This window comes from Rhea americana, unplaced genomic scaffold, assembly GCF_003343005.1.
Source record: "Rhea americana isolate MKP2758 unplaced genomic scaffold, rheAme1 scaffold_358, whole genome shotgun sequence".
NCBI classification, from domain to species: domain Eukaryota; kingdom Metazoa; phylum Chordata; class Aves; order Rheiformes; family Rheidae; genus Rhea; species Rhea americana.
This window is the reverse complement of record NW_028186488.1, coordinates 193,992-221,275: the sequence shown is the minus strand read 5'-3', so window position 1 is coordinate 221,275 and position 27,284 is coordinate 193,992. Positions and strand designations below refer to the sequence as shown.

At 50.7% G+C, this 27,284-nt stretch overlaps 1 protein-coding gene across 1 annotated transcript in view; it reads right to left on the bottom strand.

Moving 5' to 3' along the window:
- Positions 1–27,284, bottom strand: part of CACNA1E (calcium voltage-gated channel subunit alpha1 E) — a 192,044-nt gene that overhangs the window by 10,654 nt on the left and 154,106 nt on the right. Inside the window, exons 24-39 of the mRNA XM_085312139.1 lie at positions 26,290–26,419; positions 25,402–25,461; positions 24,903–25,009; positions 17,739–17,835; positions 16,389–16,549; positions 15,827–15,964; positions 15,046–15,247; positions 14,689–14,853; positions 13,710–13,820; positions 11,994–12,077; positions 11,751–11,876; positions 11,484–11,549; positions 8,825–8,916; positions 8,028–8,193; positions 7,574–7,701; positions 4,705–4,801 (exon numbers count right to left, since the gene is read on the bottom strand). Of these exons, the coding sequence (XP_085168265.1) occupies positions 4,705–4,801; positions 7,574–7,701; positions 8,028–8,193; positions 8,825–8,916; positions 11,484–11,549; positions 11,751–11,876; positions 11,994–12,077; positions 13,710–13,820; positions 14,689–14,853; positions 15,046–15,247; positions 15,827–15,964; positions 16,389–16,549; positions 17,739–17,835; positions 24,903–25,009; positions 25,402–25,461; positions 26,290–26,419 (1,930 nt within the window). The remainder of the gene's footprint in view (positions 1–4,704; positions 4,802–7,573; positions 7,702–8,027; positions 8,194–8,824; positions 8,917–11,483; positions 11,550–11,750; positions 11,877–11,993; positions 12,078–13,709; positions 13,821–14,688; positions 14,854–15,045; positions 15,248–15,826; positions 15,965–16,388; positions 16,550–17,738; positions 17,836–24,902; positions 25,010–25,401; positions 25,462–26,289; positions 26,420–27,284) is intronic.

The window sequence follows — 27,284 nt, the reverse complement described above, 5'->3', positions numbered from 1 at the left end:
GGTCACCTACCCCAGAGCTCCCATGGCTTGCGAGTGACAACAGGGGTGTCACGGACACAGACAGCAAGCGTGGCTGAGACTCTTCTGTATACACCATGCTATTTCCAGGAGTGAGCTAAAAACTTGTTGAAAGCCCCAAAACTCCCCCCATCTGCCCCCCAAGCCCCACCTCCCRCAACTCCCTTGAGCACCAGCACCTGCTCAGCTCTAGCCCGCATAGAAGGAAGGGTTGATCTACCTTATAGGCCACTTTGGAAGGACATCTCTTGCCGAGGCCTAGTGGTGGTGACATAAGAGTCAGCATTTCATACATCTCAGTGTAATGGATTCGGCCACTGCTCATGAAGGGGGAAGGGGAGGGAGGGAGATGCAGAGAGAGAGGAGGCATTCCCAGAGAGCAGAAAAACATACAAACAAAATAGTACAGGAAAACAGAAGAGAAAAAACAAACGGACAAACAGGAAAAGAACAGGAAACCCGTTAATCAAGGCAAATCATACATGAGAGACTGTCCTGATGTGGATTTATAGCACTACTCACACAGACCCAGGAATGCTCGCATAAAACAGCTCACCCCTCTTCTCTCTGCTGCTGGCCTCAAGTGCCTGTCTCGCTAGCAGTCTGGGAGTTCTTGTCTTGTCTCAACCCCTTTCCTAAAGCCCTCCAGAAGCCCCCAACTTGTCCTACAGGTTCCAGGGCTGTGTGCGAGTGGTATAAATCAGATACACGGCACTCAAGCCATGGGTTATTTGAGATACGGTGGTTTGTACCACAGTGACTCAAAGTGTTCTGTGGCCTCTGTAGCGTCTTCCCTCCCGGGGGCCTGGGTATTGCTTTACATCGCCACCTAACCCATAGCCGGAAGGCTGTGTATCCCCATCTCATAATGTCTATGCAATTGGGAGGCAGCATCTTGCATAGAAGGCAGTGGGCCAGGGTCACTTGTCAAAGGAAGATGCCCAGTTGCTTCCGTCTGGCTCTGCGGATGGACCACTTTCCCACCATGCACCAGTGCAAAAGACATGCTGAATTGGCTGAAAAAACAAAACCAGGAGGAAAAGTTGTACATGCCATGCTCCCGCCCTGGCTCTCTCCCACATGCGGCTGCAAGTTCCACCAGGATGGAGTTTAAAGAGTCTCAGCAGAGGCAGCTGTTTGGGCCTTCCAACATTGCGGTTCTTTTGGCTTTCCCAAGTGAAACAGCTAGGATGGACCCCCACCTTGTGCTCCTCTGCTTTGTAAGAACCTGCCTAGGACTGCTGCGGTGAAGAACACTACCAAAAACAAACAGGCCACTCAACGATGCTCTGAGCTCTCTGCCAGGCAGAAATATTTGGACTGTGCCTCCCTTTCTCCACACATCCTGCAGACTGTTCAAATACATCTCCCAGGGGTCCGGGGCTTGGCCACCTCTTCTTCCCCTTGTACCAGGCTTCCAGTCTGCACTGCAGCATTCAGGATTGTTAATGGACAAGGGCAATCTCGCAACAGCAAAGGTGTCAACTATTACAGATGGACTGGRGAAGTGGCTGCTGGAAAAGAACTTCTCTCAGCTGAAGCTGCCTGGAAGAAAGGGAATTGCCAACAAATAAAGTACTCTCTGTAGGATCCTGACCTCTTCCCTAGCCATTTGCTGAGAGCAGCATAGAAAGGGGAGAAGATACTTCCTTTCTCTAGGGTMCCAGCTAGTTACAAAGAGTTCCCTGACTAAAGAGGCCCCCACCAAGATTAGTCCTGAAGTTTCTGGTATGAAATAGAGATGTTGATGAATCGTCAGCAGCCACTATGCAAATGGAGCTGTTCAGGATGCAGCCACAGAACAAACTGGGCAAGCTCCATTCCCTTTGCGACCTAGAAGAATTGAAAGAGGATTGATAACAACACTGGCATCTATCAAGTGAAATGATCAGGAGAAAATAGCCAGAGCAGGAGGTCCACCACTCCATAAACACATTAGTGTTCATTTCTGCAAGTCACGATTGTTGCAGTGCTTGGCAGGATTGGGCTGTGGGCTCCTTTCTCACTTCATTTTAGAAATTACAGCTCTTCCTGCCACTAGGAAGGTGAAGCTGTACACTGCAGAGCATGAGGYAGGGTCAAACTGAAAGTTGAGCAAGTGCCTTGGGTTTGCATTTTGGATTCTGGTCCACAGTGGCGAGATGTGACCATCATGTGGGTTTTCTTTATTCTTCAGCTGTTTTTCAGGAATTGTTCCAGGCCTATAGTAGAAATCTCTGAAAGACTCTCATGTCCTTGAAATGTCCTCTGCTCAGGGAAGGAGAAGACCAAGGTACAGAAGGTAGAGATGGCTGGAAGGGTATGGCCTCCCTCACAGGAGAGTAGAAGCTAGTCTAGCTTTCTCTGTCTCCACTTCCCCCTTGAGTTCCTTCATCTTTGCTGCACTGCCCATCAAACAGAAGCACAAGAGATCCTGCAGAGCTCTCTCTTATCAGGAAGCATTACAGGTACCTTTCTGAGCACATCTCCCCACAACAGACATAAGCTACACTTTTGTCAGCTCTAGTGAGCACGAAAATCTCTTTCGGGGTATGTTGACGTTTCTCAGCACATCCTGAAACTGGAGAGGGACTGGGAAAATATATCAGGAGAAAACAAAGCTCCAGAACATTCATGCTGTGACTTCTTCTGAATCAGACTCCTTATGCATGGGAAGCACGGGACTCACATACAAATCTGTCCTGCTGCAGACTTGACTGCTGCCATAGTGAACAGCATTTGCCCAKAATCTCTCCCTTCAGATCCAGAGAAGTCTATGCCAAATAGGCCACTGCACCAGATGATACTGTTTAGGAGAGCAGCCGTTGTCAGTGAAGCCCTGATAGCAACAGAAAAAGACTAGAAATTCTTCCTGAAGGAGTCTTCTCTCTTTAGGGATCTGAGCAAGTACCTTCAACAAAACCCCTTGTTCTTTATCAGGGATGCAACAGAGACGAGGGAAAAGACTGCAAGGACTCTTTCCTTGAATGGATGAGTGTTTTGAGACTCTTGCAAGAAATTCCCACCTTTCTGAAAGGCCTCTTCACTATAGAGATGACGGAGCATCCAGGCCTTGTCTCACTTCCTCTGGTTTACTTCTGGTGTTAGCTTKCTCTACAAGATTTCAGATGTGTGCAGAGTAAATTTTCAATTCTCACATATGCTGGAAAGCAAAAAGATCTTCCATGATGTGAGGAAGGAGATGAAGCTGGCTGGGACAGGGGAAACCTTCCAGTTCCAATCATTACTTTTCTTCTGCATTTCTTGCAGTGACACATGGACTTGAGCACGGGTTCTTAAGCAGACCTTAGCTCATGGAAATGCACTGGGAGGATACTGGTGAGAAGTGTCAGAGCATATTTGCCCCAAAAGGAGTCAACTGAAAAGTGAGGCAGATTCCTGCCCTGTGATCTGGTATACTGCTGTAAAGCCAAGAAAAGGCAAGGGCCATCTTCCCTCCCAGAGCAGACTCTGGGATTCATTCCCATGACCAACTGTGGAGGTTGATAGACCCACTTCAGTGATGCCATCCTGAAGAAGCATTTCTGATGCAGCAGAGAAGGTCTGCAGGCTACATCATACCATGAAGAGGAACCACCTTCCCTTTCAGAACAACAATCTGCAGCTTGGGAGTGTCTGAGCTTCCTTCCTGTATCTTCTTAGAGGCTGAGAGAGGATAAGAGGGAAGGAAGTGCTCAGTGGTCTTGTGCCATGGACAGGGACATGGCCACTGTGACACTTTGGAGAAGGTGGCAGGCACAGGATTTTGCTCAGCTGTCACTGCACAATAGAATTTAAAAGAATGTGCTAGCTAAAGATGCATAAGGAGGACAAACCATTGCCTCAGACTCACATCTAGAAGCCAAAACTTTGGCCCAAGCAGAGGAAGAGAAGTGGCTGAGCTCTGGAGAGCTGGGACAAGTTTGAATGGCTGCTGGCATCTGTAGCGAGAGGCACAACCCAGGCGTTGCAGATGAGGRCGGCCAGCACAGAGACAGTGAGCCTGCTGGCTCCGCTAAGTCCCCTACTCCAGACCCCCCTGCAGACAGCAGGTCCAAGAGTCTTGTTCCCCAGAGAAAAGATTGTGTAGCATCCAAGTGTCACACTTAGAGCAGGTGCTGTCCCACTGTCTGGCATGGCAGGGAGTCCCTTGGATCTCCTACAGGGAAAGGGGTCACCTTGGCCTCTCCTTCCTCCCTTCGCCTTACTCTCTAAATCAAAGTGCCCAATATCCTCCTGCCTTTACTCTTCCCTTCCTTTCCCAGAGTAAATCATATCTGGGCCCCATTCACCAGCAGGGGAAAAAGCCTGCTCTCACTGAGGCCACTTTTAGAAGCAAAAAGGGAACAGAGCCATCGGGCCCAGAAGCCACGCAACTCCATTCCAGGCAGTGCTTGCTCCCTGCCAGGCACGGGGGAGCTGGGCAGCACAGGGGCTTCCCGTGCTGACAGAGCCAGGCGGGGGGCTGGCCTGGGACAAAATTTGTCGAAACCCACCCCAGGAGGCTCTGGGCACCCCCCTGGACCCCATTCACGCCTCCCCTGCGGGGACAGCTGCTGGCTCTGGGAAGGCGCGGACCTCTTTAAACTCAAAGGAAAGCAACATAAGGGTTCCCTCAGGAGGCGCAGTGCTGGTGGAGCAGGGGGGGAAGGAGGGGTGGATGGTGCGTCCCGTGGCCAGGTTGTGGCGGAGGACTGGGAGGCAAACCTTGCACGCCACCCTGTAGGGGCAGTTCTCTCCTAGGCCCAGAGGAGGCGAGATCACCCGTACTAATTTGTACATATCCTTATACGAGATCCTGCCGCTGCAAAGGAAGCACAGGTGGGTTAATAGGACACTGAGAGGGTAGAGAAGAGGATGGGGAGCTTAACTGGGGGGTAGGGACTGTCTCYAGGCCTGGGGTCCAGGTCTCTTCTCCTTCTGGCTCTCTTAGACCCAGAGAGGAGAAAGCTGTGAGCTTATCAGCTACTACCTCTCCATTGCAAATCAGTTCATATCTCTTCATACAGACCAACACTGGAGGGGACAATGCCACTGGAGAAATACGGCTTTGGCAGTGAACACTACTCCCATCTCCCTTCCTCCTAGTACCCCTGGCCACTGCACCTGGCGGGATTTTAGACAGGGTGAGGTTGTAACTTGTTTGGGTTCTAGAAACAACAAGCCCTTTCGATGGAATTGTGTCCCATCGCACCACAAGAGAGCCTGGCCTTGCACGGCCAACTCTCTGGTCCTCAAAAGGTCTCAAGAAGGTTGGCAGCTGAGTCAATTGTATCTCCAAAATCTGGGGAACCTGAGACAGGGAGAGATAATGTGACCAGCTGGTGACTGGTGGGTCTGGCACTAGCACTTAGGTCTCYTGAGGGCCAGTCCTGTGCTCTGACCACCAGACCATGCTCTACCAAAGGTACACATTATTAGAAGCAATCCCTCCCATACACACACATCCCTTCTCACCCACAGAAGCACATATTCCCAGACCTGATTGCAGTAATCATGGAATACAACCCATATCCTTCCTTTATCAACAGAAATAGTTAAACAGTCAAGGTTGAGAGCAGACCTATAGTGCAAATGCTGAGCTCCCGACACCAGCTCCAGATCATAGTCCTTCAGAAAATGAGACTGTATTGGGTGGAAGTACTGAGGTGCAGAGTGCTGCAGGCCTCCTGGGCATCCTTAGACAAGTTTGGAGGGAAACCACACGAGGAGGCAAAGCATAGCATTACCATTCTGCCTGGCATCTTTGCCTCTGGTTTCACCTCACCCTTCTCCCATCCCCACTCCATTGCTGACCAGAAATAACCCAATCATCAGGTGAAAAGCAATTATTGAGCATTACCAGTGTCAGACCCCGCACAGTCTCCTTGAGAAACCTTTCATGTGACGTTCTTGGTTTTGGTGTTAGGATGCAGAACTGCTGTCCCATTCAAGTAGCAGGACTCATTCAGATCTACTCACCCATTCCTCAGTCAGCGGTGGGGGCTAGGGCTGACTCCATAGCCCCAAAGACTTCTGTGCATGTTCCCTAACAACTGACTACATATCATGACAAAAGAGCACAGTTCGCTCTGACAAATCAGAGAGGGTCATGACATCGAGTCATACTCTCAGTGACTGTCCTGGAGACCCACGCAACGACGTAGGGGACAACAGAATTAAATGTTTGGTATGAAGAAGTCCTTTGCAAAAGCCACATGTGAAAAACCCCACATTCAGCAGCTGGATGCCTTACGGCTCTCACTCCTCACCTCTAGAGGTGATGGACATCTATTTACATGTGCTGAACTCTTCCTCTTTTACAAGGCATAGTCGCCTGCTAATAAGCAGAGCAGCTTGCCTAGCAGGGCCTTTCATGGACAGCAAGACTGCTGGGGGGGCCACCATGCTGGGTGGAATGCAGCCAGCACTAAACTGAACTGGGTTGTACAGAAATGGCAAAAGAAACTACACCAGGAGCTGATGCTATTAGGCATGAAGAAAAGTATCTTGGCTTCAATAGGTCTCTCAGGATGCAGGAAATTAGCAGTGGAGGTGAAGAGTGTCCAAAGGGAGAGTGTGCAGCTGCTAAGGGCTCCAGAGCTAAGACCACCTGCACTCTTTGGCATGGTGAGGGGTGGGATGTGGTTGTCCTTAGGCTGGGAGAGGAAGGGGCCACATGAGACACCCTCATGGTGCTGGAGCTGAATGGAGGGCAAACTTGCTCCTAAAAGTGCTGAGGGCTTCACAACTGCCCTAGGGATGCTTCAGACCATCTCAGGAGAAGYGGCCGAGAGCAGCTGCTCTGCAGCCATGTTAGGCACAGAGCCAAAACCCTGCAAGCCAGAGTACCTACAGCTTCCGTGAGCCCAGCCCATTGCCAGGAACACACTGCCATCTGCAAATGGGAGCCCTGTTCACTAGGGCTCTTATCAGTGAAGGAATGGGTGCAGGAAATAAAGTCCTCCCCATCTCTAGCAGTGTGACTGGGCTGACCAGAGTAACAAGAAGCCAGTCCTCCAGCCTACACAGTTTCTAAAACACATAAAACATGCTCCAGACAAAGCCCTATATGGATGACTGAGTAGGAGCCCAGCAGTTTCCACACCATCTCCCCACAGCTAGGAATAAGCCATGCTCACCCCTGCTCTGACAGGGAGTCATAAGAGTTCAGGGAGGAGGTGATGGAGAGCTGCTGTGCGCCTGCCTCAGGGCTGAGGCTGGTAGATGAAAACAGGGAAGAAAGTTGAGAGGGTTCTGCCCTCTGCCGAGCTGTGTGGTAGGATGGCAGGGCAGTCCGCAKGGCCGTGGAGGAGAGGAAGTGCAGGAACCTCCAGCTCTCAGGATAAACACCATGGCAAACCATTAACATCTTTGGAATTTCACCCRCTGTGTAGCACTCAAGACACCTCTACTACGAGGCATTGTAAGAACCAGCTGCTATCCTTGTAACGACCATGAGCAAAAGCAGCTCTGATTCCCCTCCCTGACTGTCCTAGGTACCACAGCCAAGCGGTTTCCAATAACAGAACACAGAAATGCATATTTAAAACCAACTCTGTAAGGTTACTTGGGAGAGAAGGAGCTGACTACATACCATGCTGCTCTGTCATACTCTGCCCAGATCCGGACAAACTCATCTAGGTGGTGAGGTCCCAGGATGGAGGAATCCCGAGTCAGGTATTCAAAATTGTCCATGATGACCGCCACAAACAGGTTGAGCATCTAAGCGAAAGGGGAAAAGGCAGAGAAGAAGGCAGAGGGGCTCCCACTGAGTCGCATACCACATCAGTTAGGGATTGCCCAGTAGAAAGGGCCCAGCTCTGCACTGCTCACGGCGCGTGGAGAGGTTAGTGCTAGGGGGTGTCACAGGCCAAGTCGCTGCCRGATTGGTTCACTAGAGGGGCTACCCTGAACATCCCAGCCCCAGGGAAGATGCAGCCAAGGCATTCATGACAACCCTCGGTCTGGGGCACGGGTTAGATATGATGAGAGGGGTCCTGCAAACTGAGGGCTCGCAGACTGAGGGCTCGCAAAAACAGAGAACTCACCAGGAAAGAGCAAAAGAAGATGAAGGAGACGAAGTAAACGTAGGCCAGGTCAGTGCCACAGCGCTCGTTCTCGTTCTGCCCAGACGTCGCTGTGGTGTCTGGCTCACAGCCTTTGCCCTCCAGACAGGACAGCATGATCTCCTGCCACGCCTCTCCCGTGGCACTCCTGCACCGAGCACAGCCTTGCTCAGCAGCACGCAGCAGCRCGGGAGCAAGCCAGGGAAGGATGCCCCCAGGAAAAGCCAGCTGCCTTAGAAGATGCTAGGTAACCCTCTAGCTGACAAGCATGCCTCCAGCATGCAATGGAGTGAGGCACTGGGTCAGCAGAGAGTGAACTGGACCCACAGGAGTGGAGCCAATGCCAAGGTGATGCTGAGCCCCTTTGGAGGGGCAGGATTTCCAGCACAAGCAGAGCACTCCAGTTGCTCAGGTGGGCTGGTCCCAGCCCCCTAAATCCCATCCYGTGTGGTCCACGCAGCAGAGCTGCCATGCCGTGCACGTCTCTTGTACTCTGCTCTGACRTGCCTTGCTACTCCACCCCGGTTACTCAGTCGGTTTTGCACAGGGAGATGGCCATTACTTTTTYTTCATATGGTTTCCTCAGCTCCTGCAGCCATGTGATGCTCAACTACTTTTCAGCAACTCCAAAACCTGATGCCACTGATCTCCACTGAGCAGCCTGCAGGAGCATGGGGCTCAGAGGGAGATGGGCAGCCTGTCTTGCTTTGGTCCTGGGATCCCTGGCCCCACAGACAGTGCCAAAAGAATCTTCTATGAGTCAAACACTGTTTGCTTACCTGAAGAGGAGCATCAGGGAGCCCAAGAAGCTGCGGAAGTTGTTATGCCGGTTAATGTGACTTTCCTCATCRAGTTTGATATTCCCAAAAACCTATCAAGGGAGAAAAAGGGATGAAAAACATAAATCTGGCATGAGAGCTGCTGAGCCAGGACGTATACTGGCTCCCTCTGCTAGAGGGCCAACAAGGACAGGAAACGGTTATGTCCCCCTGTGCCAGGCCARGCCAACAGCCTCCTGCAGCACCCTGGGCAGCATGCAGCATGGTGCTTTCACCTGGCAGAGTCCATTCATCAGGCAACAGCTCTGCTCACGGTGAAGCATGTTCACCTCCACCCACATGCGCGTGTAACGCGTGCATGCTGTGCTGCAGGGACTGCTTCCAGCGGGCATACCATCTTTAGTGCCGTGGGCCTCAAAAGTAACTGGAAGTTCACTCACTCCCTCCAGAAACCCCCCAGCAAGCCCCCTCCCTGTAAAGGGCCACCACAAACCTAGCGGGCCGGTGAGGAGAATTGGCACAAGTAGCAATTGGGGAAGGGAGACTCTCCTCTCCTCAACAGAGATTTCTGGCATGCAGTAAAGGCTGCAAGAGGCCAAGCTGCCATGGAAACAGGAGCACAGAAGGCCTGAGATCAACCAAGTCCAGTCACTGTGCATTTCACTAGGCTCCGCACGCATTTGCCTCCTGCATTAACAGGAGGCATCTGAGCACCGCATAGCAGCCAGGAGGTCCCCGGTTTCTTGGAGCCACAGGGGCAAGCGACACAATCACTCAGTGCTAGGTTTCAGTCCTAGAGCACCGGCAGGGGTGAATGGAAACCCGCAGGCATATGCCAGCACAGTTGGACACAGCAGCACAGACAGGGGTGACAGGTCTAATCTAGAGTTTGGATGACTCCTGCACAGGCAAAGCTCACAAATGACTGAAAAACTTGTGTCAGATCCATCCAGATCCTCTGCAGCAGCACAGGATAGACCCACCAAGCTCAAATGGCACATAGCCCATTCTCTGTTTTGGGAGCCTTTTTCCTCCACTTTGCAACAGTCCCGCACTGGCTCGCTGGAGCAGACTCAGAGAGGAGTCCAGCAGAGACCATCATAGTGGATTGCATGAGAGACAGGCTGACCACTAAGCCACCAAGGACAGCCAGACAACTGAAACTAGTGTGCCTGGATCCTATCCAGGAGGTCCTCGGGGCCAAAAGAGGAAATGAAGCCCCAAACTTGAAAAATATCATAATAATGACCCACAGCCAAGACTATGGAAAGACATAACAAATGTTCGTAAAGTGACTTAAATAGGAAAAATGTGCTGTTATTACCATTAAATATTTATTCTACTTTCCATGAATCTAAAAATACACTAACTGCAGAGTATTTTTTTCCCTGTACAGGTTTTTTGGAATGTGTAATTGTAGAATATTTTCTGCCTCCAGCTATTTTGCTCAAATAACGCCCACAGACTTTACTGCTTGGGGATTTGTTCACAATGGTGTTAAAAAAAATAAATCAAATACTATCACACCGCAGGGAGGGGGTTGAGTCAGATGGCAGTTGTTTAGAGCAGAGAACACCTGGAGCTGGTGCCGAGATGTGTAGGACAGAATGGCCAAAAACAGTCGCTCAATTTTCAGGGCGGGAGAGAGGGGGTGGAAGAGACTAAACACCAGCATTGCCAACCAACAGAGGGAAGCCAGATTCTCTCTGCGTCTGAGCAGGTGGCAACTGATATCCGCTGCCTCCCCAAAATCTACTTCCCCCACCAGCCCTTCCTAACTGTGAGCATCAGGCAATCACATTAGTTATTGAGATGGCTCACTCATCACGCAACTCAAAATCCCGAGTATTAATAGTCAAAGATGCTTTGTCAGATACTCAGCGTGGGTCTTAGTCATCACACTACAAAGCCAAYCCTGCAAGGCACTTCAGCACATGTTTAACTCTAAGTGCTTTAACTCACGTGCTTATTTTTTACTGGACTGGAGTCCAAAGCCCACGTTTTTCAGTGCTTTGAGGACCACTACCACCCCCCCCGCACCTCCACCCTGTAAGTTCATTGCTTGAGATCCCAAGTAGGTCGTCAGCAGTGTGGCTATCAAATAAACCCTTCACAGAGGGACAAGTAGATACTAGTCTGTAGGGAACAATACGATTAACCATCTGTTCAGATGGAGAACACAGAAGGCTGCTCACCAGGTCTCTCAGACATGAAATCAATCTCTGGAGGCTGGTAGGGACAGGGAGCTGGAGACGACATATAATTTCTAAAACTGAAAGGAGTTGTGATTTGAAAGCAGCTGTCCTCGTAGACTGCCCAGCTAAGTCCACAAGGACACATCTCCCGGGGTCCAAATCACCCCAAGGATTCCCTCTCTGCACGCCTGTCCCTTCGGTGATGTGGGGAAGACCAGCTCGGGGACTCGATCGAACAAGCAGGCRGCAACCCCACAAGAATATTCACTCCTGCAGCTCATGAACAAACTGTTCTACCCTGAGATAAGACAAATGTTCCACCAGATGTTCCACCTAGATACCGTGACCTAGTAAAGCAATGACAGGCAGGCACCAGGCTGGCTGTTGCTCAGTGTAACGCACAGGACAAGTTCTCTCGAGCCTGTCTGCTCCAGAGAGATGCAATCCTAGCTGTCTGTGCTCACCTGCATCCCAATGATCGCATAGATGAAAAAAAGCATTGCAATCAAGAGGCAGACATACGGAAGGGCCTGCAAGAGAAACATATGAGTCATCTCATTTAGCACAGTCCAACTTCAGAGCAGTGCAGAGAGCACAGTGAGAAGGTAAACTGTGGCAACTCATCCCCTCCTGCAAGGCAACAGGTTGGAAAGGCTTTGTGAACAGCCTGCATTTGGGAGCTTCACCCCAGCCCTGCAGCCCAAGAAGAGACAAGGGCATGCGGGGTTTACCTTGAAGGACTGCACAAAAGTCCAGAGCAGGATTCGGATAGTGTAACCCTGGCGGAGCAGCTTGATGAGCCGAGCAGCCCGGAACAGCTTCAGAAAGCTCATGTTGAAGCTGCTGGTGTTCACCAGCTGGGAGGAGACAGAGCGTGAGAACAAGGCAGAAACCCCCACCCCTTGTCAGTAAGYCCTGCCATTCCCAGCACTGGTACGGAGGCAGACACACCACATGATCCCGCACATTTTCACCTTGGTGTCCGTCAGGATGATCTCTGTAATGCTACCGATGACAGTGATGAAGTCAAAAATGTTCCAGGTGTCCCGGAAATAATTCTGCAAAAGAGAGGAGAGAAGGGAGATGGATTTGAGTACAATGACAGCATGTCTGAACAGCGCTGGGACATGGGCCAAGTCTGCTCACAGGCAACGATGACAGCAGCAGAGACCTGGTCACCCATTKGTATGCGGCCAGAGTCTGGAGCATTGTCTTGTGTGTGACTGTGTGCAACAGTGACAGACCAGAACGTGTTTACAGTGAGCAGCTTTTCCTAGGAGATGACTCAGGCATCAAASAGGCCACCCCGATGAAAGGGAGTGCCAAAGCAGCACAGCCTTCTCTCACCTGCAATGGTGGAGCCTGAGGGGCAGGATCTCCAGGCTCAGCACTCCTTATCCAAAAGCAAGAGGGGGAGAGGGTTAAGTGCTCGGTAAATCAGCCCAGAGCCAGGGATGGCACACAGGTCCCCAGTTCCTGGCCCCTTGTTTGACTGGCAGGCTCTACGGGCTCCTACACAGAGACCCACCCGTTGCTGCTGCMGGCAGGTCCCTTCTATGCTCTGCCTTGTGAGCATGCAAGCTGCTCCAGCCCTCTGTCTGCTGACACTGCATTCTGGCCKCATGCTCCTGGGAGGCACTTGCAGACCACTTCTCAAGCACCAGAGGTGAACAGGCCCATCCAGAACCAGGAAAGCCAGCCTTTTAGCAGTCACAGTCAACCCTAGTCAGGCTGAAAAGGTAGTGAGGCCTTCAGCTCGTCATACTGACCATTACAGCCATGTGGCTGCTTTGTCCTCTTCCTTCTGGGCATGTGGACCCATCTCAGCCCTCGCTGTGTGAAAGGAGCCCTYTCTGCAAGCTCTGCAAGACAGGACTTAACCATGACTGGGGCTGTTGGAAGCAGGGAGGGGGGCTAGAAACTGCTATTGGATCTCACCTACAGGGTCAGAAACAGAAAAGAAACTAAAAAAAAGAGCAAATCCTACAGTTGCTCATAAGCAACAAATACTGGCTAAAGAAAAGGAAGTCTGCAGCTGCAAATCTTAAACAAGCAGCTGGGGACTTGAGGACTGGGAATTAAACAGGAAGGCCTCACCAAGTCAGTTGAAACAGTCAAATCTGGTTCAACTGATACAGCCCAAAGACAGCAACAGACTGGCATCTTGTGGCCTCAGTCCAGCTCCCGGAGACAAGTGGTCACACGACGGCCACCGCCAACACAACAGGCGGCAGCAGGCATTTAGCAGAATGACTATACACCATACAGTCTGGACAAAGTACCACAGAAATGAGGTAAAAAGCAATGGTGTGGTTTCCCTTGGTATGTGCAGTAATGGCAATCTGCTTAAAGTCACAATAGTGCTGAACTTCCACTGTGGCAGGGACCCCTGATACCACAGATGACACTGATCTCTTTAGGACAGTAACTCCACAACCTGCAGCAGCTCTGTCTAGTGGTCTGGGAACCTAAAAAGGTTTGCACTGACCAAGGAATCCATCAGTGGGAAGCTTAATGAAAACCAAAAGAGTGATTTYTACACCCAGCCTAAAAGCAGACCTCAGGCAGACACACAAAATAAATAGCAGCTACCCCACATCGCTAACCCTTCCTTCCACGAACCAGGGAGTTGAACTGYGCTCCCAAGGCCCAAATGAGCTGCAAACTTGTCAAGAACCGAAGCCACTTACCAGGAAGCCGAAAGCAATGATCTTGAGGACACATTCCAAAGAGAACACCATGGTGAATGCAATGTTCAGGTACTTCAGGGCCAGCTCGTAGGTGTATGGAGCAGAATAATACTGATAGAAAGAGAGAGACGTTACTAGCCAGCACGGGGCCTGCCATCATCTTGGCTGCTGACTTTCCCAAGGAAAGATCTGTAGCGATCTGTCTTCTTGCTCTCGGTGCCTTTAGACTGCCTCCTCCTTCCCCATTCCACCCCTCTCACAGGACTGCTGCCATTGCTTCTAAGAAGAAATCACAGAATAAGTCCTGATCTTTCTGCAATAATTAAGAGATCTGAAGCATTCCCTAGTACGGGGAGGGTCTCACCTCCAGTTAGGGGAGGGCATCATCTCCATTTTTGAGGTATGTGGTATTTCAAGTGTCARTGCCAAGGGAATATGTGCTGGGACAAGTGTTAGCAGGCAGTAAGCACTCTTGAGTGATCTTGTCACTATTCTCCAAAGGCAGCAGAGATAACTCTTAYAGGAATCAGTTTTCTTACATCCTCTCAGTACAAGTTTTGAGGAGAGAAYTGCAGCTGGAGGGTGGAATAGAGCAAGTTTCCAGTGTGTGTGTGGGGGGGGGGGAAGGTAGAAAAATCCCAAACTCAGACTTGGGAGAGAAGAACTGTCCGAACAAGCAAATTACTTTGCCAAATACTTCATCTGGATGTGAAAACTTGCAGGGACCTTCTCAGACCCCTTGAAAAGCTGTCCTGGTGCAATGTTGGACTGAACACCATTCACAGCCCCTCAGCACTGTACGCTAAAGACACCACTGCAGGAGCTCAGCTTGTGAATCCCACCAAGCAACAAGATGATGCTCAAACTCTATCTTAAAGCATCTCCTAGAAACAAGCAAAATACCCTCTGATCCTGCCCTGCCTAATCCTCCTTCCCTCCCACCATCCTAACCAAGGCAAGCTTACCCTGGTCAGCTCACCTTCATCATCAGCACCACGGTGTTCAATGCTATCATAGCCATGATGGTGTACTCAAAGGATGGGGAGACCACAAAGTGCCAGACTCGATACTGGAAGGTATGCCGGTTCTGTGGCATGTAGCGCGTGAGGGGCTTGGCACTGATGGCAAAGTCAATACAGGCTCTCTGGAACAAAACAACGTGCATCAGCCTCAAACAATGGCAATGCAGGGGACAGTGGCTGCCACACTCCCTCATCCACAGGCTGGACAGGCAGGTAGCTCATGAGTTTCTTGCACAACTGGCCAGCTCCAGGCTCTCGAACCATCTGCAACAGCAAACACAAAAACATCCTCTTTTCCCCTCCCCAGAATGTACCTCGTTCTTCTCCAGACTGCACTCCTCCATCATTTTGTCTCCTTGTTCTTGGAATGTGATGATGATGAGAGCCACAAAAATGTTGACGAAGAAGAAAGGGAAGACCACAAAATAGACAACATAAAAAATGGACATCTCCATGCGGTTACTGCGGCTGGGCCCACGGTCCTCCTCCGTCACGTCCACCGAATGTTGCAGCACCCTGCGGGCAGACAGATGAAGAGAAGCAACCAGAGATATGTCCACCACAATTGCCAGCATGTGGCACTTTTCACAGGACAAGTATCACCCACACTGTACAGCCACCTCAATCTGCCCACAGTTGTAACAATGACAAGATAAATCTCAGTCTTAACTCACTTTGCAAATATGACCCTTCAGAGTGGCTATAGCTCATTTTATGGTGCTCTGCCTATGCCCCCAATGTAAAACGGATTTTCCAGTGCTSCACACAAAAACAAAAATTGCCCAAGCTCTCTTCTTTAGAATGGAGAGAAGGCTAGTCCTATAGTTACAGGTTTGAAATATACTTCAGAACCACAAGAGAAAGGCTTATCCGTCATTCATTTCCTAAGGAAGGAGCTAGCTGCAGCCATAGTCCCAGCCTYATAAGGGGGCCTATGCTCTTTTGCCCTGAAATTATTTCTCATCCTTCCTCTCCTTGACTGCTCAGCAGTTTCTCTTTCAGCTCTGCATGGATGCTGCCAGTTATTAACCCTACCACACCAATACRGCTGTGCCCAGCATTATTCAAAGAAAGAAGACAGAGCAGGATACTCACTGGGGCCAGCCTTCACCAGTGGAGACTGTGAATAGGGTAAGCAAAGCCCAGATTATATTGTCATAGTGAAATTCATGGCGTTTCCATTCCCGGCACTTCACTTCCATCTTGTTCTTCTCGTGGTCCACATAGTTCCCTCTGTAAGGTGGGGAGAGAGTAATGATCTTGCTTTACACTATCAGTCTACAAGACRGTGGTTTTAAACCATGGGGCAGTGTGCACGTGCAGTGGGGTGGGATGCCTCTCCTCCTGCAGGGCTGGAGGGAGAAACATGGGGAGGCTGGATAACAAAACTGAGGGAAACAGAGAAGAGGAGACAAAAGAGACAGAAGATAGGAGCAGAATATAAGGCTCCCTGTCCTGTGTCCCGCAGAAAACGCACAGCTGCTGACACAGACAGCAGTGCGGACAGGGCTCAGCCCTTGCTGTCTGCCCCAAGAAACTACAGCCAGGAGTGAGTCACAACCAAGGACTTAACTAGGAATCCCAAGAGAACACTACCCAGCACCCTGCCTTTGCCAGAGATGTCAGCAGCATCAGACCTACTGAACAGGGCACCTACATGCAGTCTTTCTCCGTGTCCTTAGAGCTGTCAGTACAGTAGAAAAATTTCCCCTTGAAGAGCTGGACAGCAATGACAGCAAAGATGAACATGAAGAGCTTGTAGACAATAAGGATRTTGAAGACATTCTTCAGCGAAGTCACAACGCAGTCAAAGACAGCCTGCAGGAGAGGGCATAGCTCACCTTGGGGAACCAACAGACTCAGCAAAGGGTAGGACCAAAACCTTCCTCAAAACTGCCATGTGAAGAGACATTTCCCACTCCTGGTAGGAAAAGGAGGCAAGAGCCAGGCCTCGTCCCAGGCTATTTTGCAGAAGAGTAATGTTCAGAGTACCCCCCAACACGCACACACACGCACTTAGCAGCCCCTTAAGGAAGCAGCAATAATGCATRTTTATATCCTCCAATGGTCTCTGTAAACAGGGCAGCAGACAGGAGACCATGATGCAATTAGCAGCACTCAAGACCAATTAGTAAATACTTCTTCGTTTAGCRTCACCTCAAATAATAAGGCAAACTGAATACCTCTACTTGCACCAGCTGCAACTCCCCAGGCSTCAGAGGCTGTTTCTTCAGCACTAGTTCTCAAAGCATTTTTTTTTGAAAGAGAGGAATATCATTATCCCTGCTTTATGGCAAAAACAGCGGTGCCCAGAAATGAACTGACTTGAGCCAAAGTCTGTCCACTGTCTGGGAGGAAAAGCTAGGATGAAAAGCCACTTCTGCAGGGTGCCACCCTGTGTCTCATTCATCGGCCCGTATGCCCTTGTGAGGAAAATTCAGGGCCTCCTGAGTCTCTTACTCCCTGCTGGCTCTATGTCCCTGACGGCTACAGTAGGGCAATCTATAATCCTGCTCTCRTTGCACATATAATTCCACTGTTCAGATAGGAGATTCCCCTCTGGTGTAACATGATGACAGCACAGCACAAAAAAAAGGCAGGGGGAGTTGGCTCTGCCAGGAAATATAATGATCTTCAGAAAGAGATCTGAGCTCTCCCAAAGCTGGTGCAGCCTATCGTCAGGAGAGCATCTGGGCTTTACTGCCTTGTTTTCACTCCATCTCCAATTTCCCTGACAGAGGAACTAATCTGATATGTTGCAGAGATCCAATYTGAGGGCAAGCTTGCTTGAAATGGCTCATTGGATAGCCAGATGTGAGATGATTTGGAAGGCGCTGTGTTTGAAAACAGGCCTCCTAAACACGTCAAGCGCTCTGAGAATTGCTTGTCTGTTGCTCGTGAGCACATCAGCCCACATGGTGCATACGTAGGGCCTGAGGGCATAATTCTGCTACCAGCCAATTCACATTGGAGGAGGCAGAAATAGGCACAAAATGGGAAGCCTTACCTTGAGTTTGGGCAGTCGCTTGATGGTTTTCAGAGGCCTTAAAACTCGCAGCACACGGAGAGACTTGATGGTCTTGATATCCCGGCCTTTGTTGGTCCTACCATGTTGGAGAGAGGTGCGTGCACCCAAAAATGAAACGGAGAGACAATAACCTTCCAGACACCAGGCTCGACACTCTGGGGTTTTGCAACAGCACACAGTCCCTTCCCAGTACACGCACGCACGCACGCACACACACGCACGCACACACACACACACACACACAGGAGGGTTACAGTCAGCAGCGGGGGGGGGGCAACCACAAACACGTCGCTAACAGAGTGGTTCAGCCCACCTGAGTCTTCTTAACACACGCTGACAACTGCCATAGCTGAAAAGTAAAGCAATCCTCTCCACCTTGGAATCAGCTACCTTCACAAATCCCCGTACTGTGAGAAGGAGTGTGATGACAAGGTTAAGGCAGGGAATGTAACGCGCTCTCAGAGCAAGGCCGTCTGCTTGAAAGGCGTTGTGTCACGCTACACTCCTCTCTGCCCCCAAGCCACACAGCTTGCCAGAACCAAGAGGTTTGCCTCCCTAGTGCAGGCACATGCCATTTGCAAACGGGGTTTTGCAAACAACATTGCAAATTGTTTTCTTCTGTTGCTAGTGGCCAGAAGAAATTTGCAATAAAATAAGGAAGACTTATGTTCTCAGTGAGGGTCTACATACAGATTGCTCACCAAGGGTTGTCTATCACAKTTTAATCTGAACATTCACTGTCCTTACATTCACCTAGGTTAACATTTGCTCTGCATTTGCTTGGTTTGTTTGCCAAACAACAAACGTTTGCTCACTTTGTCTTAGAGCTGCTTGTTGGACCGCAGGAGGGTCTCCCTGCTGGAGGCAAGGGCTGATGGAAGGATAGCAAGGGAAAGGAGTGTTGCTGAAGTAGGGCTGTTGCCCCCTTCTCCCGTCAGCACTACCCAACATGACTTGCCTGGTCCTTCATCTCACACACACGCAATGGCTCAGTCCTCTCTCCATTCAAATCAGGACAGTGCTTGCCTCTACCCCAAGTCAGCTGAGGAAGGCAGAGTTTAGTAGCAGGGCTATTTAGAAAAGTAGTATAAGACCCCTCATAACCCTCACTTCTTGAGTGAGAAGACATTTCTTGTCTTTTAGCTAAAGCCTGTGGCTGCCTGTGAGAACATGATCTCTGGATGGTCATGCAATCACCATTTGCACTGATGGAGGAGAGAGGTCCTGGCAAATGTGGCATGGCTTGTATCCACTGCGCATCCTCAAAAAGTGTCAAGGAAATGACTTACACCAATGGACACTATAGACAGCACAGCTCCTTTGCAAAGGTTAATGCAGCAGGGAACACTACAGGCTTATCTGTTAGAGATGTGAACAAAACCACTAGCCCTGACTCCTCCACAGGRGCACAGCCTCACAAATGCATGGGAAGCAACTCTACAAACAGCCCCATGGCYCCAGTTCTCACCTCCCTTGCCTCCTGCTTCTGCTCAGTAACAGCCTGGTAGCTCTCTGACCTGGGTCCCTGGCTGAAGATTTCAGGCCAAYATTCACCCTGCATAAACTGCCACCAAGCGCAACTGAACCACTATGTTTTATATCTGCCGAGGATAAGACCTCTTCAGACCGAGTAGCAGGAGTGCCAAGAAACCTGCTGGCATGAATCTGCTTGAGATTCAGCAACGATGTGGATAAAGGATTGGACTACACTCAGAGGAAAGCCTGGCCTTGCTATATCTGCGAGAGGATCAGTTCTCTTCAGAGACATGAGGCTGGCACAAAACACTTCTTTCGCATTTGGGAGGACATCAGGGCCAAAGTCTCTGTGGCCTTTCAGCACAGACARACCCTGACACTGCCAGGATGTCATCGAGCTAAGCTGAGAAAGCCCATCCTGCCTTCAGCTCCCCCAGAGGCACTGCTTTCCCCATCACCCGCTCCCCTGGGTCCCCACCTTGTGCACTTACAGGGTACTTCAGACACTGTGATCAGCAGTTAAAGCACCCTGGGGGAATGGCAGAACAGTGCTCTCCTCTGAAGGAAAGGAATTACATTGCTTTCTAAGAAGATCTCATCYACCTTTTCATTTGGGGACTAGAAATTAAATGTGTTGATACATCCAGGGTCTGCAATTCATAATCTTCCTGCTGTCCACAGTGTAGCATCCTTGAACAGTGGAATGAGTCTCAAGATGCTTGTTCGGCCAATCCAGCTAAGGACACATACTCTTATTAGTGCCTTCTGCRCAGAACAACAAAAACAACCAGGACTTCTTCCTGCACTGAGAGAGGAGTGCATTCCCTGATCTCCAGGGACTCACAAATGCTGTAYGCCCTGCTCTCTAACTGAGAATAAAGTTTCCTTCCTTTCTGCTCAAGGTAGCCACCCTTCAGGCATCATCAGTTGGGGTCTGGCATAGAGCTGACCACCTTTAATACATTCCAGGGTGATACACAGGGTGCAGACTAGCACACTCCAATCTCTGCAAACACAGGTGGCAAGAGGGGAAGCTCTGTTAAGAGACAGCACAGACACCAGACAGATGCACAACCACACAACCCAACWCCCCCAGCAACCCACACTCCCCCAGAGCCAGCACCCTGAGGAGAAGCAAACAGCATAGTTACCCCAAAGCATTCCTGTCGGCGATCCGGTCAAGCAGTCACAAACCAGCAAAATCAAAAACACCACAGAGAAAGAAAAAAAGAAGAGAGAAAGAAGATAAGAAAACTGGCAGGAGAAAAGAGTTATCAGGACAGGACTTATCTCCAGGGATATCTCCTTATCTCCAGTATAGGTCAGGAGCCCCAGGTCCTCCTTCCTGGAGGACTTGGGAGGGGAGGGTGTACAGAAACCTCTGTTTCAAGAGGAATCCCTGGACGGAGGGACAGCAGGTGACACCGTGGACATAAGTACAGCCCTCCACTGCCTGGAGTTATGGGGGAGACCTTGAGGTTTGCTGCAACCAGAGGAAGGCATCTGAGAAGGAACCTATCTGCAAGGCCACAGCTCCCATTCAAACACTGCTTAAATTTGGGAAGTCACCTCCCTTGCAAATCCAACTGAAAATCCAGGAATGGCCAAACTCCCCTGACCTGCAGTGCTGGTTGGACTGGATCTTTTGCCAAGCAGCAAACTAATAGGACTCGGATGAGACAAGCAGTAAGAAAAATCCAGGAGGTCCCCAAATGTGACAGAAGCTCCACTGTGGTTTGAGCTGAGTCTCTGCCACATATAAGCTGAGTGCTCAGCACTACAGGGAAACGAGTCAAAGTCCTACAAAGCAATATGCTTCTTTAAAATCATCCATATTAAAACAACCCCAGGCTCTACTCATTGAATATGTGTTGATGAAACAGGTGAAGATACACTTAAGAAGTAATAGTTCAGCTTGCTAGCATTTCCCTGATGGAATAAAAGGCCTTTGTCCTGCTCAGTCTCAGACGATGTCTTTTGGCTTTTTACGTGATATTCTTGCTTCCAGACAAAACTTAAAGGTTTGTGGCAATGGGTTCAAGGAAACACTGCTTGGCAAAGAGAAAGAGGTAGGTCTGCTGGGTACCTCTGGATGGAGAGACTCCTGCCCTTGCTGATCAGGTCATATTAAGAAGGGGTATGCACTGACCACCCCACTCTGCAGAAATGGGACATGGTCAATCTTTCTTGCTACTGCAAATCCACAGAAATAGGTATTTTCATCTCTTGGCAGCTCTGTAAAGCTGCGAGTGAGTGCTGCTGCTTTGTGTAATGCCTCATCAGAGGGTGCCATGGGAGGCAAAAGCTAGCAGGGTCTTTAGTTATGGTTCTGGTTATTTCAGCTAATTTAATTTGAACTCTTTGGAGATTTATGGTTTTATATTGGGCTTTTTATTTAGGCTGCATTTGGATTGACGTATTAGCTTTCCGTGCTAAGAGCTACGGATGATTGGAGGGAAGAGATGGCCTCTCAATCGTGACGTACAGAATCCAAAGGGACAGCAGGCAAGCCACAAGGTCATTGAGAGACRGGGCTTTATGGATGGAAACTTTCTCATTTTTTATTTTAGCCAGAAGCTGGCAGAGGCTATTTCTGTGCCACCCCTGGGGCTCCCAAGGACTATTGACCTGCTTAGGGCAGTACTGTGCCATAAGCCTGCAGGCCAAATCATGGGGGCTAGCAACCTATAAATCCAACATATATTTACTGTTAGTGGATGATGCTGGCAGCCACTGGATTACTTCAAAGACATTTTGCTGACCAAGGCTTTAGAGGAGAGCTGCAGGAAAATCTAAATGCRGAGGGGAGCAAAACTAGCAGAAAACTGAAACACCACAACATGTCCTAGCCTTCCTTCTTCTGGGAAGTRCAAGATCCCTTTCACAAATTCCTTTGTGTACAGCTAGCAATGTAATCCCTCCTGCTGCTCTGCAGGCTGGGTTTTGGGCACCACTCAAGAGAGGCTTATGAACACTGCCACTGTCAGAGGTCCTTCTCCAGCCCAACAYTCTTAACCTCCATGAGGAAACATCACCTAAAGCTCTTGCCTTACAGACAGCAGGTCAGAGCAGTGGTTAGATGAGCACATAAGCCAGAAGGGCCAACACAGTGTGCCATCACTTTGCTCTGCCAGCAAAGCAGAGCCAAGGCAGGAGAGAGGTGCACAATTCCTGGGAAGCAGCAGCGGAGAGGGAGGACATGTTCACTCCTGCCCCTCCACCTGCCCATATTGAAGAGCTCATCAAGAGAGAACAAAAAGAATGAAACGTCAGCCGCGAGGGTTTTCCTCTTGAAACCGCAGTGGAGGGAGGGTGGCAGGTTCGGACATTTATAGATGGGGAACATTCTGCGTCTCCACAGAAGCCGGGGGCAGCAGCTCGTAGCCGAGCACCGCGCTGCTCCYGGGCTGTGCTGGTGACGGGCTGCCAACAGGAGAGACAGGTGTTCTTATAAATGCTTTATAATGTAAAAGCCYGTCGGAAACTGCTGTGTTTTCTTTGTTCTCCTCACCCCCAAAGTTATGAGATCATCTCCTCCAASAGGAGCCACAATCAGACGTGGGGGTTAGAGGAAAAAATTCACAGGTTTACATTATAAAGAGCCCTTGTCCACAACACAAGCCATTAGATATCTATCCAACTACAKCCACGACAGAGGGTGGGCAACATATATGTTTGCTGCAAACATACATGAAGATGCAAGGGCCTTCTCTGTGTGAGGGGTTATCGGCATTGCAGTTGATGAGAGGTGCTTCCCCATGAGAATTCAGCTGCCCTGTGCCAAGAGAGTCCTCGAGTGGTGTGGAGGAGGCAGGTAGGTTGGCTGGGGCAATGCTGCGATGCCGGACACTTGCCAGGGCTAATGCCYGTGCAGCAGTGTTGGAGTGACACCAGCCCATTCCTCCTCGGGACACCAGTGGGGCCAGGGAAGGCAAGGTGGGCTCCTCGGACCCCTCAGTGCTAGTGCTCAGGGACCYCACTATCTTCAGAGCCTCCCCAGGAATCAGGTGCTCTGTTTTCACGCTTCTGGGTGGGATCAGGGGGCCAGTAAGTGCTGATATGGCAGTTAGAGGTGGTGTGGATAGTCATCCGCTGGGGACCAGGCTGAGCCACTGACCTGCACCTTCTTTGGCCACCAAAACTCCCCACCAAGAAGTCCTGATGAAAGACACATTGGAAGCCAAAGCCTCCACAATTCTCTTTTGAACCACCCAGAGGATCTCCAGGTACAGACACCTCCAAAGCTGCCCAGGATGGCAGAGTCCAAGCAGAGCTGCCTCGGCCAAGGAGGCACCCACGCAGCCCCAGAGGGCTCAGCCTTTCAAAGTCAAAAAGCCTTTCAAAAGCCTTTCAAAGCCAGACKATGGCCTCGCAGCCTCTATGCAACTCTGGGTGGTTCCCAGGGGTTCAGAGCAACATCACCAAGTGTGGGGGTCTGTGATGAGTCCTCCCTCTGGAGTACAGTCCATCCCAGTGTCAAGCGAGCTGAATTCTCCTGTGCTCCTTGCAAAGAGCAGCGACTGAACGCACCGGGGAATCAGGAGGAAAGGGGTTAGGGGAGAGGAAGGGGAAAGGCAAAGCACACGAATGAGCCAGGGAGAGTGTGAGTGAGCAAGAGCAGGGAGAAGGAGCTGCCGTCCAGAGGTGAAATGGGAGGGATGGATTACGGGCTGTAATCCATTGAGTGCCCTTGGGGCTTGGGACCTCAGCGACCCCAAGACCTTCACACAGTACCTGAGCTGTGGACAAAGACAGGGCTTCAGTCTCCGCAGCTGCCAGGCCCTCCCCTTTCACCAGCACTAATGCCACCATCGCAAGTGTCCAAGGCACAAAGAGAGAACAACAACATGACAAACCCATGGCATAGGGGAATACGAGCCTCTCCTCTCCCCTCCTCAAGCACCATCAATGCACTGTGGCCCCAGGAACCACAGGGACCACTCTCACCATGCCGCAGACCTCCAGCTGATACCAGTGCCCTGCCACACGGCAAAGCCTGGTGGCAATGTAGAGTGCACATCGCTGTGGTGCAAAGYGCCTGGCTGTCAGTGGGAGGTTGCAGACAACACAAGGCCAGCGGGCTCCTCTGGACAAGGCAAATGCTGCCAGCTATCTGCCAGGCCCTGGAGGGCTCCAGGGAAGCACTTCCCTTGGGGCAGAGGGGATGCCACTGGCTGGAGGCACCATCTCCACGGTGAGCACACATTCAGAGGGCAACACCACCTTGCAGGCAGCTGCTTTCACTGTCTACATGCCCCGGGATGTGTACCAGCTGCATAACTCTAGCTTGGCCACCCGTTAGTCTTTTTCTCTTTCTTAATGGTCTTTCTGCCCTCTTCCAAGTCCAGTTTCACCACCAATCTCTTCCTAGCATCTACAGGGCTTTCTTCTTCTTACCCTCCACCTTCTTGCCTGCCAGCTAATCATTTGACAAACAGAGAGAAACAAATATCTGGGGCTACACTCGCTTCAGGGTGGCAGTGACACAACCGGGCTTTGCAGGCAGCACTGAGGTGCCATGAGAAAGAGCTGTTTCAGAAGCAGAGCACAGGGGAGCAGGGAAAGCCAGAGAAAATCAGAAGTCTTGTAGTCATAATGCGCAGACGCAGCCTCCTCCCACCCTGGCCAAGGAAAAGTCAAGAGCTGAAAGGGAAGACAGCCACTTACGCCAAGGCAAAAGCCACCAGTGCTCCCACCACCACAATGAAATCCAGAATATTCCAGAGGTCTCGGAAGTAGGAGCCATCCTGCAGGATCAAGCCCTGATCGATCATCTAGGGGAAAGCGGTGAGAAAGAGAGGCAGGAAATCAGCAGCTCAGCAGAGTCAAGTGAAAGTGGCCGCAGGTGGGGCATGCTGAGGAACCAAGGATGTTGCTCRAGAACAGCAGACCCATCCATCCTTGGGCCCAGCTAAGCTGGCACTTATGTAAGTAAGCATTGCATTTCTTGGGCTAATGCAGGAGCTCTGCAGCTAGAGATCCACAGAAGCGGTGCTGAGCACTCTCCACTCCCACTGCTGAGAAGCATGCCTACAAGTTTCCATCATCCAAATTTRCAGACTAAAACTTAAAGACTGAGCTATTTCCCACATGAGATGCCCCACTTGCAGCAACGATGCTGCCACACTTGTCACCATCTTTCAGCCAGTCTGCAAGGGACTCTCACCTTGATAACCATCTCGAAGGTGAAGACACCAGTGAAAACATAGTCAAAATACCTCAGGACCTGCAGAGAGAGGGTATAGATGGGATGTTGGTCCAAAACAACTACAACCACCCAGCAGACAGGCTCCCTTGTGCCCACTGAAATATCATTTCTGCCCCACAAGCCAGCACTTGCCCAGTCCAAGTGCAAGCAAAGGGCCTGTTTGCTTGTCCTGAGGCCCAGCCTGTCACCTAAGCAGGCAGGGCAACCATGAATCTAGTCTGTGTAGGAGGAAGATAAATAATTCCTGTGCATAGTGCAAGCTGCTCTGAAACCACTCTGTGAGCCTGAACCATGCCCTGCCATATCAGTCCCTGCAGGCATCAGTATGTCCCCGCTTTAAGCTACTTTACTGTCAGTCCAGTGCCTTGGTTCTGCTCTCCAGGCTCTACATCTTATGTGTGGGAGGCCCAGAGTGATTTCCAAGTTGGACTGGCATTTTCAAGGAAGTCAACAGGGCAGGAGCTCAGACCCCGCAGTGTGGTGCAAGTGCTTCAGCCAGCAGCTCTGAGCTGGGTGCTGCCTGGGCTCCCCTGGCTCCAGCAACTGTGCTATCTCCATGCAGCTCTCTGCGTTCACTGTCCCAAATTCCCGCTCCTACTCTCTACGTTCAGGTAATGGGAAAGGTGTTGGCTGCCACAGCATGCCACCACCACTGCTGCACCTTGCAGGAAGGAGAGCGCAAAAACAAGGCCCCATGCAGCCCTCAGAGCAYGTTATCTCATCTCTAAACAACAGCGCTGTGAGAAGAGCCTGATTTTGGAGACAGTCCCTGTCACGGGGACCCTCTCGCCTGTGGTGCTCTGAGGGTCGGGTGGGGTGGGGGAAGCAYGGGAGATATGCAATCACTTTGTTGCGATCGGAGTTGGTCAGTACGGGATCCTCTGCTGCCAGGGCGATGCTGCTGGCCGCGATCACCAGGAGGATGCACATCTCGAAGTAGCGCAGGTTCACGATGTAGTGGCAGGCCCTCCGCACCCTGCCGGGAGACAGAGCACACCTGGCCCATCAGCCAGCAGTCCTCATCACAGTCTGCATGCAAAACCCACCCCACATCGCCAGCTGCCAGAGCAGAAAGATGGGCAGCAACAATCAAGGAGCAAAGAGAGGAAGCCCAAGGCTGGCTCGGGCTTGTCCACCCCTTTGCTTTGCTATCCTGGCCCAAAACACCCTGCATGCAGCCAGAGCAAAGAAGTGATAAATCAGTGTACTCATCCTTCCAGCTTCCTGGTGCTGGGCAAGTGCTGAAAGGGCACAAAGCTAAGCTCAAAAAATRAAGAAATGTGCAACAAGCATTGAAGAAAAAAATCACAGCTTGCAATTAACAGCAGGAGAGCTCTCTTGGGGTTCAGGGAAGGACACTGGTGTTAAAACTCTTCTAGACAACCTGATTATCTCCCTTTCCAAGSGGATCTCCTTTTCCCCAAGGTGATGTGTAGAGGCTTTCATAGAATCATAGAATCAGTAAGGTTGGAAGGGACCTCCGGAGATCATCTAGTCCAACCTCCCTTGCTCTGCAGGGTCACCCAGAGCATGGTAGACAGGGTTGCATCCAGGCGGGCCTTGAATGTCTCCAGAGGAGGAGACTTCACAACCTCTCTGGGCAACCTGTGCCAGTGCTCTGTCACCCTCACAGGGAAGAAATTCCCCGTCACAGTCAGGCAGAACTTCCTGTGGTTCAATTCCTGCCCATTGCCTCTTGTCCTGTCACAYGGGASAACTGAAAAGAGTTTGTCCCCATCCCCTTGACACCCTCCCTTCAGGTACTTATACACATTGATAAGATCCCCCCTCAGGCTTCTCTTCCCCAGGCTGAAGAGGCCCAGCTCTCGCAGCCGTTCCTC